A 12,824-nucleotide genomic window follows, 5' to 3' on the forward strand; every position below is an offset into this window, starting at 1 on the left:
GTGGACATAAAGTGGAAAAATGTGTTCTGACTGAGGAGAGCCAAACAATGGAACAGGTTGCTCAGAGAGGTTGTCTCTGAGAGAGAGTCTCCATCCATAGGAGGTCGTAAGCAACTGACTGGGACAATGCCCGAAACATTTTTTTCTGAGGTTATAGGGGACCCTGCTTGGAGCAGAACCCTCATGAAGTCCCTCTGACCTGACCTCCTCTGTAATTCTCTGAAAGCACACATACCACAAAGCTATAATATTGTATGGGAATGAGTTAGAATAACATGTGGCATGCTGTAAAATCAGGGTTGTCTTTTGTAAAAACACTGACTTGAAATGAGATTAAGAAAAAAAAAGCGAATAAAGAAAATACACCATTTTTTTTAAAATAAAACAATTTAAACTTTTTAGATAAGTAACACTACATTCACTCATTAGGGTAATTATTACCTTTCAACCTTGGAATATAAACTGTCTCTAGGAATTGTTAGATTTTTCAGACAAGGGTCTTTCAGCATTGTATAGTACTATATCAATGTCGTAAAGAAGGGATTTTGGGGATAGTGTGGCATAGAAATAGAAGAATGGATTTTTTGTATGGTTATGTTTTAGGAGTTAGTTATTGCCATCTCTGTTTTTTGATAGAGGGTGAGAACCCTTGACCTGTAGTTTGCAAAGCTTCTTAAAGAAAAAAACCAATCCCCTGCTCTAGACCTCCAGAGACTGATACCATAATTTTCTATTACATTATAGCATGATAAAACTGGAAATTTTGGATTGTCAGCATCCCAGGCAACTATACTGACAGACCTATTATACCACTTTTCATATCATAGTTTCACAGTATTATCCTCAGACATTTTCAATCATGAGCCTGTTCTCTGCACAAGCATTCACAAACATTTTTTGCTTGGTTGTGGTTTTTTTGTTTTATTTTGCGTTGGGGGAGGAGGGTTGTTTGTTTTTAAATTTGAATTTGAAACACTAAAAATGGGGAAAATCATTAACTTTTGAGCTAGGAAATTGTAAAAGGAGATGGCTATGGTGGTGATGATATTTCCTATTTACACTGCTGAAATGATTTTACATGAATCATGGGGTGCTGCTGAGCTTCTGGTAGTTGAACGTTTGATCTTACCGAACAGCTGCATAATGACAGCACATGAAATACTGCAGCTTCAGCTGCACAGCTGCATTTCCCCCCCTCCCAGAAATATGCATAATCTCAAAGGAGAGAAAAAGATGGCCTGACATGGCATAGTTCCTAGACCACAGACCAGTTCTACCAATTACTGAATTTGTAACCATGGGTGTTTCTGCTTTTAGCTGCAAAAAAACCTCTGTATCCCTTTGTTTTGTCTTTTCTAGTGCTACATGTTTCATATGTACGTTGGGGTACGTGCAGGTGGAGGCATTGGTGATGAAATAGAAGATCCAGCAGGAGATGAATATGAAATCTATCGGATTATCTTTGACATCACTTTCTTCTTCTTTGTGATTGTCATCCTGCTTGCAATTATCCAAGGTCTGTAACCCACAGTGGGACTGAAAGCATTATTTAGCAGTACAAAGATCTTAGTGCGGTGGTAATCACCAACCTAAGATTCAGACAGAACAGCAGGGCAGATCATGAAGGACAGATTTATACAGAAAATCACACCCAGCTGACTTTCATCCATACACTGCTCTTCTGAGTCTCTGTAAAATCAACAGGCTCTAACTGGATCAATAGAAACAAATTTTTTTTTGCTCTAAGAATACTGGTGTCACTGCAGCTTCTGTCTCGTCATTGCCCTTTCTAAAAGCCTCCTATAGAAATCTTGAGTCACAACTTAAAATCGTCCTTCAGTGTAACCCATCCTACATGATCTTTCATGGACAAAATCAGTACTGCTGTCAGTATTCTCCCTGCCAACATCTAATATTCTAGATTGACTATCTGGAAAATCTTCAGATTGGTAATAGTGGTGTGAAAAGAGGACCATAGCTTTAAGAGGTTAAATCTTTTCTTACATAAAAATTGCTGGTTTGTGTGATTCCTGCTTATTTGAACAATGTCTAAGAGTAAAGAAAGGTGCGTGATATGAAAGAGCTTTAGTATAGCCTGGTTAATGACAGTGGAAAGTTAGCTGCCATTAGTTAGCTTTGGAATTTCAGTGAAACTATTTGACTGATAGTGTTTCTCACTGTTGTAATCTGGATAGTGGATACCTTATTTTAGCATGTCAGGGTTTTTTTTAATTATGTTTATATAAATTATGTTTATTGTTATTACCTAAAGTACTTAAACCCCTATCAGTTTTCACACTGTACCTTTAAAATCTTGTCAAGAATGCCCAAAAGGTAATTTTTTATTGAAGTTTGAAAAAGTTAACAGAAGTATATTCTCAATTTTGGAAAAATTGATAAATAGTTCTGCTGGGTGCACTTGCTGTCATAAATACTGATACCTTTCTGTCAGCTAACAGCTAACTTAGGATAATTTTGACAGCAGTAAGGGTTCTTCCTTACTCACTACAAGGAGATTCAAAAGGCAGCTTTGAGCTTGTGGTAAATTGTTTCTTACTCAAGCAACAGGTTTTTTTAAAGGGCTTGGGGAGGGTGGGAAATTTTTTATACTCCGAAGTGGCATATCTCATACTGTTTCTTTCTTCATTTTGTGAGTAGCTGAAGAATAAGTCCTTAATTGTCAAGCTTTGCTTATGGGACTGTTGATAGTCATTGTGGAGTTAGTCCTTATTTGTATTGGAGCAAGTGAAGGGAAGGTTATATGCTGTTTATAATCTGAGCCATAAAGCCTGTGATTCTTTTTCTTATTCTTTCTGTGTCTCCCTGAAATGATCCCTTATTTTTGTGGAGCTCCAATAGTGGAACCTTGCACTACATGACAGCCATCTTGAGAGGGTGCACGGAGCTCTAGGCCTCTCTACATCTGCCATGTAACAAATATCTGAACTCTGTTAAATGTAAAGTAATATTTTTTCTATAGTAGGGCCCTAATCACTGTAAACCCACATATATTGTAATGTACTAAATCAAGATTAGAGCACTGGGCATAAAACAGAAGTCTGTTTGTCCCATTTTGTAATTCAAAATGGTACTGCCAGCCATGTGGCTGGTATTTCTTTGGCTTGCTCATTTTTCTTTATGGTTTTCTTGTCTTTGGAATACATATTGGCTTCTGTTATTTCTGCATAAGATTCTCATTTAATATTCTTTATCAGAGTTCTGTTATCCCTGGATTTCCAAATATTCTTTCTCACAATTCTGTTCTTGAACATTAACTATCATTTTAATTTAAACCCTAGGTTTAATTATTGATGCTTTTGGTGAGTTAAGAGATCAGCAAGAGCAAGTTAAGGAAGACATGGAGGTAAGAACATTCAGTTGCTGAACCATGCCTATTTTCAGATTTCATGAATATGTGTTTTCAATCAAAATACGATTTAGCTAGTGGATAGTTTTTACAACTAAGAGGAAAATACAGTCCTGTACGTGGTCTGATATCATACAATGTGAATTATAATGAATTGCATGTCTGTGGCTATTTAAGTCTTTTGGATCTTCAAACTACTAGAGGTTTCTAACACAGGGTGTTAACACTGTCATGTTACATTTCATCTCAGATGTAATTTTCTTTGGTTAATACATGTGTGAAAGTATCTTGTACTTTGTGGTTTTCTATTCTGTCATTGAAGTGTAAATGTAAGAAGTCAGGAAAGTGTTGTAAACTAGCTGTGCTTTGTAATGTGAACTTGGAGCATATTCAGTTACAGCTGGACAAGGACTGAGCTAAATATTGCCATGTGTTACAGTAAGTGCTGCTTAACATGAAAAGTCATCTGTGACCATTGTATGCCATTCTGTCACATGATACCTGTTCACTTAGAGCTGGAAAAGATTTATTTTTTTAAACAGTAAGAAGCTATTCTGACGGTAGCTGAGCTTCTATGCAAATGATTTTGCTGAGGTATCCAGTATGAATCGTTAAAAGAAAAGCCTTTTTGTTCAGTGCATATTCTATATGATGCATTGCCATTTTCAAGAAAATTGTCACCTTTTTTGGCCTTTTCTGAAAGCACGGCAAGTGTAATATGTAGTGTTGAAGTGCTCTGTATTCTTTCTTTTAGACAAAGTGCTTTATCTGTGGGATAGGAAATGACTACTTTGATACAGTGCCTCATGGCTTTGAAACACACACACTGCAGGAGCACAACTTGGCCAATTATTTGTGAGTACAGTAAAAATGCACTCTTCACTAACTCATGATCCTTGCAGCCTCCGCAGGTACTCGATTAACTCTCTTGCATAAGTAATAGTCAGTACTGTTCGGCTTTGATGTGCACTTATGCTTTCTGAATGTATAATTCTGTGGCAGTGGCAGCAAGGAACTAACAAATTCCATATCCTGCTTTCCAACTTGGTTGTGGCACAAGAAGTTTGTGTGAACTTGTAGATGGAAACGAACTTGATACATGGCTGCAGAGGCCACATAAACTGTAAAATTGAATGAGGTATGTAAGGTGCAGAGGAGCAGTATTACCTGGCCTGGAGACTGATGGAAAGAGAGAACAAAGAGGAGTAAGGCAAAAAAACTTACATTGGACAAAATAATTTGTGTGGGGTGCTGAGGCTGACTAAGAGAACTGGGGACAAAGGGAGGTAGGCAAGCTGTAATGAGGAGCTAGAGACGAAAGGGATCAACCTAGGGCATCAGGTCCACCTTTGGAACATCCAAGCAGAGAACCAGCGACCACTAAACTCAGTCTTTTTACATCTGGAAATAAAGAGAATTATCAGGTCTACAACCACTGTATCATACTCTCTCTCACTGTTCCTCTCACATAGGAAAATCCAGTGCCAGAGTGTATTTTATGCTAGTGCTGTCAGTAGGAAGCAGGGGATGGATTGTATCTTTTTAACTGGCACTGTATGTGCACAAAAATAATGAGACAGCAAAGTCAAACATGCCTATAAAAAACTTCCACCTGAAAAACAGGTTGTGCAAACAAAATACATTGAAAGCACTATCATATGGGATTTTGTTTCTACTTACTGAATACTGAACAAAGAGCATACTATAGCATACTTGCTCCTAAGTGCCTTAACCTGAGGAATTGGGTTTTCTTCCTTTTGTTCATGATCATATTTTATGTTTTTACATATGTTTGGAAAGAATGTCTCTTATGAGTGAAATTTTGAAATTATCACCCAGTGAATGTCAGCTATCTCAAGCCCTCAAGACTAATGGGTTTTTTTTAAATTAAAAGTTCTTTTCTGCTCATGTTGCTCATGCTCATGATACTCTACTAAAATATCCCAAACCTGTAATTTCAACAGAAATCTCTTAGATAACTTCAGCATTTCTTATTCAGTGTGGGAAGAGGAAAAAAAGAAATTTCCAATGACCGTTTTCTGTCTGCTTCCAAGTGGGTTTTCATGGGCAAGAAAATGTCTGTTGTAATTTTCAGATTAGACAGTTTAGAAAATCTTCATTTAAACTGAGTTGCTACCTACAGTAAGTTGAATTGGATCTCATGCATTTTAGCATACTACTCATTGAACAATGAATGTCAGCAGTGTCAGGAAAGTGTTTAATCTGTCTCAAAATACTATAATAAATAGAACTCTGGAACTTGTAAGTCCATGAACAGCATTATCACCATACACACTGAAAAATACCCATCTCCCTGTGGGTTGCCTAATGTTTCCAAACACTCTGTTCATAATAGCTGTTTCTTTGCTTGTAGGTTTTTTCTGATGTATCTTATTAACAAAGATGAAACAGAGCATACAGGACAGGTAGGTTGAATAACTCTTATTAATGTCAGCTAATTCTAAAATAAAAATAATCCAGGCTTCAAAAAACTAAGATTTTTCTAATGGATATTTCCCTGTATGGTATGGAACTTAATTCTCATTCTTCTAGGCAATTCTTAAGACTCTGGTTGCTTAATGTTAGGTTGAATATCAATTCTGTAGCACTTTCTGTTCCTTTTTTGGTATCTGACCTGCTATTTTTAAATTGTTACTTCCACGAAATACAAATACATACTATAAATGAAAATAATGAGAAGCAACATTTAAGCATTCTGTGGAAGCAGCACCATTTCTCCCTTTTGATTCTTTTCTTAATAGTCTTTGTCTTTTATTATTATCATCTCTATGTAATCTTCTGTGTCTACATTCCTGAATAAGTCCATATGAAAGAACTTGTGCATATATTTAAAATGAAAACTATGTGAACTTTTCTCTGGAGGTTTCTTCTTTGTTCTTCTCTGTTCTTTCAAACTCCTGGTGCGCCCTTCAACTTCCTTGAAGTATATTAAAAGTCATTAAGAAATTGTGTCAAATTTACAGTCTATTTTTTTTTTTCTACTTATAGTCTTTCAGCTGACTAAGCAAATGTTCCTGTGTTGCTGATCAAAACCCAAAAGAACTGAATAGTATCACATATATAGCCCCACAGAATTGGGTCAGAGGGATGATTTGCTATAAATCTATGTAGCTTACTCTTTCTGAACCTTAACATGTGTGCTGTAATCATCTTCTTTGCATAAATCTCAGCCTTGTTCAGTATGAGGTTTTATATGCTTCCTTTGCTGTTTTTGAACATCCATTTGTCATTTGAGAATTTCATACTAACTGAGATTTTTAAAAGCCTTTTTTATTTGCACTTTCCCCTTTATTGGCAGACCTATAGTCCAACTGTATTCACTGAAGACAGATTTCTACTAACTAATCAGTTTTGATACTGTTAGGTGATAGTTTGAAAATTGAGAGTACTTCATAGCTTCAAGGAACTTGCTTTAGTGGTGGACTTGGCAGTAGTTAGTTTATGGTTGGATTCAATGATCTAAAAGGTCTTTTCCAACCTAAATGATGCTATGATTCTGGAACTGGTGTAACACGTGCCCTTTCTACCATGAAATTTGCATAATAAAAACCACGTTTAAGTGGTGTGATTAAAATAGAAATACACTGACATATTCTTTACAACTCTCTGGACTGTCTAGAGACAGAACCCTACCCGAACAAATGATCAGAAAGGAAAAAATACCAAATGCCACTGACTCAGAAAATACTGACTATAAAGGTCATTTTGGTTTATGTATTGTTTGTAGACATGTTTTGAAATTACTGATGCAGAAATTAAGTCAAAATATTCTGCTTTCCCTGGTAGTTGTCTTGTGACTAGCTTTAATTGAGCTTTACAGCACTCCTCAATGTGCAAAAAGAACTAAATGACCTGCTTCTCTTCTATGCATTTCTGTAGTGCTTTTTGACTGGGTGACAACAACCTAAAAGCTATCTAAACTAATCAAAATCATTAACATGATTTTGTAGATTGATGTTCAACAACCTGACATGCACAGAATCAAAAAAAGTGAAGTGATATATAAATAAATGAGGACAAAAAGTAATGATTGATGTTTCTCATTAAATCAAGTTAAATAATTTAAATAATTAAGTTAAATAATTTAAACTGTGTTTCTTTCAGGAATCGTATGTATGGAAAATGTATCAAGAACGGTGCTGGGAATTTTTCCCTGCTGGTGATTGCTTCCGAAAACAATATGAAGACCAGCTCAACTAAGCAGAGATGAGGATTTCTGGACAAAAATGTCCATGTATTTCCCAGCTCTTTTGGGGATGTCTAAAAGATTTCTTAAATCCCCAAAGCTGTGTGCATTTTGGAGCACCAAAGCTCTGTTTTTAATGACCCAACTGCACTTTTATTTTCTTGTGTATTTGCTTTGAGAACACTGGAGTAAAGAACAATGAAAAATTACAACAACTTTGGAACCAAACCAACCACTTGCACAGACAAAAGATGTCCCTATACATAACATGCACACACAAGTAGAGACTTGAGACAGCTTATTTTTGAAACTGCCAGATGATGCCCTTGCCTAAAAGATCACACATGGGGTGACATGGTAGCAACACTCATTCGGTCTGTTTATTTCATCATCCTGGAAGGAACTATATATAGTTCACAGAGCACTGTAAAAGATTGTTGTGGACACTAAGTTGTGGGGAAATAGTGCCTTACTATATGTGGGTTGAGCTATGCAGAAGATGAGTGCATGATGACATAATTTTTTTTTTTTCTTTATGTCTTCCCTTCCAATTTAATATTTATTTTGTGGTTTTGGTGGGTTTGGGAGGAAGGGATTTGATTGTGCACATCTTTTTAATAAGACTGGAGTGTCTCAGGACAAGATTAGGTTATTCTCATCGAGTTCATTTCACATTTACCTTCCTCTTTAGCTTTTGCTCTTATTTTGGTAATGCTCTGATACAACACTGCTACTTTATGAAATCTTTGTATGAATACAAGACAGCTGCAAAAAACACTTTAACAAGAAATGTTTCATTGCATGTTTATTATGCAAGTTTAAAACAATCAAAAAACAACATTCAGAAACAAGTTGATCAACATGAAAAAACATTCACAATAATTATATCCATAGTAATAAAGTGTTGTGGGCTTTATTGTACATCTGGAACAAGTGTCATCAACCAACAATGTATATGTTATGAATTTGACAGTAATTTTGGTTTCTTTTTTTGTTCTTTCATTTCTGCCATCTGTGATTGATAGTGGAGTTGAAGATTTTCTTGTTAAATTATTTTTTAAAAGCAAAGCTGAAGCAATATCCATTCAGGGACTCCATCAGTTGCATCATGAAACACCAATGATGTGTACATTACTCCATTTTGAGTCCTTTTCAATTGTAATGCCAGTCTTTACAAATAAAAAGAGACATTCAGAATGGAAACAAGCTGGTTTTGGTAGCATTTGAAGTTTTTGTAATAGAGTCTTTTTATCCTGAATTAATTTCAACCACTTCAAACCAGGATTAAGCTACTGTTTCCTTAATGAAAGGTTTTGGTACTGTTTTTGGTCTTTTCTCCTGGACTTCTTGCTGTTCTGTTGCTCTCCCTCTTTTCTATACAGGTCACAGTTTTCTCATAAAAGAAATTTTCTGTATCAATATTCAGTTATAACTTAAAAAAAAAAAAAAATTGCAACTAAGGGAATAATTGCTTTAAAATGCTAAGGCTGTATTGTTAAAAGCCAGGCTTTCAATTCTGTGAATATTGCTAAATTTGGTATCCTGTTCACAGTTCTGGTAAAATTCTCTCAAACTTTGCAAGATTTGAAGTCAGAGGCTGGGCAGGCTCATGACAGTGCAAGGGACAGGTACAGCAACCGCAATTTTTATTCAGTTTTTAAACCTCTCCCACCCAGACTGAAATGTTCGTTCCAGCTCTGTTTCCTCCCTATTTGGAACTACTTCCTAAAGCACCTTCATTCAGCCTTTCTGGGATTTGTGTCTTAAGATTTAGAAATGGGGGATTGCAGTGATGTTTCTTTTTGGATGTACAACAGGAGAAGAGTTGTTTAACACACAGGTACACAGGCTATTTTGGTTTTGCACATTTTGTAGAAAAAATAATAGCTAATGATTCTGAGGGATATTTCAAGATTCCTTTATCTTCCAAACAAATTCAAATGGGCTTTGTAGGTAAATACCAGAATAAAAGTGACATGTTTTTTTAATCTCAATCTCTAAATCCCAGAGCTCCTGGGGCATCCTTCCTGTTGAATCCAGTATGCTGTTCAACAAATACTTGTGAAGCCATACTAAAACACTACAGGTGTTTTTACGATGAGACCTGTTGATTACATGGTGATGCAAAAAGTTTAAGTATGAAAAATTTTCATTTATTAAATCAATTACAGATTTCACAGAAGAAAATTCCTATATCTAGGAACTGGTCAGGAGAGTTTGCAAGATTAGTGTTCAGTGATGAAAAAGATTTGAACTTGCTTTGACAGACCTTCAGGGCCTGGTTCACACAGTCCTCTCTGCAGTGGCTCTAGGGTTTCTGTGAGTCCCTGAAACTTAGCATTTCCTGTTTGATGCACAAAGTTTGCCTTGGAGAGCCTTTATCTTAAGACATAGTTCAACAAATAACGCTCTAATATGCACTTTAAACAGGATCTTATTAAAGCAATCCACATACTATATGATACACACTATGGGATACAATTTAATACTGTTTCATTTGTTTTAGGCTTAGACAAAGTTGAAAAAAATTCTTAGATTTTACTGAAAATTACTGAACTTCCTGTGACAAATGTAACTTCTTTGAATTTTTGTGTTGTAAACAGTCAAACAATACACACAATTCACTGCTTTAATAGTTGTGTCAAAAGAAATTAATATTGACACAACTGTCCTGTATGCTAGCACAATGTACAAGAGCAGGTAATATCCTGTCACTTGAAAACTGCAGTTTTAAATCCAAGAAATTCAAAAATTTGGTGTTTATGCTTGTTTTATTTAAGGTAAGGTTATACTTACACACACATTTGTGTATGCTAGGTTTTTTTCAGCTGTTAGTTGAACTTATTGATTGTGTCAGTAAAACAGTAATTTTCAGGAGGAAATCCTGAAATTTAAAGAGCTCCTGCTATTTATTGAAAATAAAGTACCTCCCACCCTTTCTTGAAAAAAGCAGACACAGAATTTTTGCTTTTTATCTCTGAATGTCTAAAAAATTGAGAAGAGCTCTAAAACTGATCACCCCAGCACATCAATGTTGACTTCAGCAAAGGGATGAAGAAATGAAAGGCAATGGAAAAGGAAAGTAAGGTGGAAGAGTAGTTGAGGTGTGATTTATTTGTGGAAATTGTTACCTCCTTATATATTGTTCCCTTTGGAATTGACAATTTTTACACCTTCTTCCTATAACCTGTTCTTATGTCTCTCCTATCCCTTAAAGTTTGAAGCTTATCTGTGTTTTTTTACTGAGACAATCACAGAAAATAGGAAGGAAGAAAATGTTTCTGTAATATCCTTGGCCCCTGCATGACTACAAGATTAATCCTAATAGCATTAATGTGCTATTTAAATTGTTGAATATTTTAATTTTTACTATCTTCCTACTGTTGCAGAACTCTTACTAACATGAATTGCATTAATGTTTATTTCTATAACTATGATAATATTCCTGCCATTTTCAGAGGCACTGAATAATTCAGTTTACTTACATAATCACCTGTGAAGTATTTATAGGATGCAATATTTTCTAATATAGAATTTTTTTGTTGTTGTTCATTAGCCAAAACAAATAAAACTGGTGTCCAAAACAATCTTTGTGAAATGGTAAGACATCTGTCACAGAGAGCATGGGTGGGTATGTTCTTTGATTAAAGCTGTCTAATATTTATGCTCATAAATACAGCTTCTTCAATCTCTCTCAAGTCACAGCCACTTTTATTTGTATAATTATTTACTTCTTTTTCAGTTTTCTTCAGCTTTTCTAAATCCATGCCAAACCATAGAAGCTAGGTTACAAATAGAACTTCAGATTATACAGATTTTATAGTAATTTCTTACTGAAAATTTGCTAGTTATTTAAGCAGAAAGATACATTTATTCTTTTTTTTAGGGGTTTTTGAAGCTTTTTTTATGGATTAGGGTTTTCTTTTTTGTCTGCATAACATTTTAAGCATATCCATGCAATTCCTTCTATCCATTTTACTTCACAATTGTCTTTTTGGTTTAGATATTGTGAATTGGATGTTTAGGCAAAAGGATATGTCTCTCTTACGTGGGAAAGAAGACTCTTCTCAGCAGTTGTTGAAGATCCCCCTTCTCAGCAGTTACTGAAGATCTCCATCAGCCAAACATCCTTCTGCTGTGTCAATGGAGGTCAAGAGTTGAGGCAATTCTTGATATGAGCAGCTTGCTTTTGTAGTAACGTGGCTATGGGCTAATCCACAGTTACAAAGGCTTAACCTATTCATTTGCTTCTGGATGGTGTCAGAGACTGAAAATAGCTCATGCCTCAAACATTGATATAAGGTTTTGCACATGATAAAGAAGCTGCAACTGAAGAAGCCTCCCTGATGAGTGGGACTTTGAACTGAAAGTTGATTAGATAGGGGGAAACGCATTGGTCAGTCATCTCACGCTGAGGGAAAGGTTTGCATCCACAAAAGGCCAAAGCCACCAGCTGCAACTATCCCCAGGTGAGTTTAGGGTGGGGGGAGAGCACAGCTCACAGAAGCCAAGTTTACACAGATTCCTCCCAACCGAGGGGGGAGGAGGAGGAGGTTCTGGTGAGAGGCAATAAACACCCACCCTCCGTTACAAACTGGCCCACCTGTGGAACCTCCAACCCCACAGGGCACATCCACGGGACTTTCATGTGAGAGACAGCCGAGGGGGACTCATAACCTCCTCCAAAGTGCTCCAGAGGCTTTGCACCACCGGATGCAACAGATCCCAAATCTGCTGCAAGAGATGCTCCCCCTTCCCCACGAAGACATGCCTGGACATTGCTACCTGGCTCAAAGGTGTATTAAGCCATCGGATTCTGTGCTTTCTGCGGGGACCTTCACCACCAAGAAGACCAGCTGGAGAGGATCAACGGGACATCATTGGGATCCACAGAGTGGTGATATTTTCCTTCACTCTCTTTCTGTCCCCCCCATCTATTTTCTATTTCTTTCTCTTTCTCCTTTTCTCTTTCTCCCTCTCATCAGATAAAACCCTTACTATTGTCACTGGCATATGGCCTCGTTCGCACCTTAATTCAGGCAGAGGAATTTCTAAAGAACCTTAATAATTGGATCTTAACAGATGTGAACATCTGAGCTAAAGTTCTCACGAAAAGAACGTTTTGAAATTTTTGGAATACAAGGGGGAAAAGCTCAAAACCTCACAGTTAAAATAAACTGAAGGTCCTTGCTGTCAGTCCATTGTGTAAATGCTCCAAGTTTGCACGCAGGATGCAGTTGCTGAGTTTCT

General features: G+C 36.4%; 1 protein-coding gene across 1 annotated transcript in view; it reads left to right on the top strand.

Annotated features, from left to right (window-relative positions):
• Positions 1-11,161, top strand: part of LOC103622760 (ryanodine receptor 2) — a gene marked incomplete at its 5' end in the record, with an annotated part of 108,580 nt that extends 97,419 nt beyond the window's left edge. The window contains 5 exons of the mRNA XM_017744897.1: positions 1,360-1,516; positions 3,300-3,364; positions 4,122-4,222; positions 5,742-5,793; positions 7,493-11,161. Of these exons, the coding sequence (XP_017600386.1) occupies positions 1,360-1,516; positions 3,300-3,364; positions 4,122-4,222; positions 5,742-5,793; positions 7,493-7,588 (471 nt within the window). The remainder of the gene's footprint in view (positions 1-1,359; positions 1,517-3,299; positions 3,365-4,121; positions 4,223-5,741; positions 5,794-7,492) is intronic.
• Positions 11,162-12,824: the final 1,663 nt, after the last annotated feature.

The sequence above is a fragment of the Corvus brachyrhynchos genome, unplaced genomic scaffold (assembly GCF_000691975.1).
Source record: "Corvus brachyrhynchos isolate BGI_N302 unplaced genomic scaffold, ASM69197v1 scaffold879, whole genome shotgun sequence".
NCBI classification, from domain to species: Eukaryota; Metazoa; Chordata; class Aves; order Passeriformes; family Corvidae; genus Corvus; species Corvus brachyrhynchos.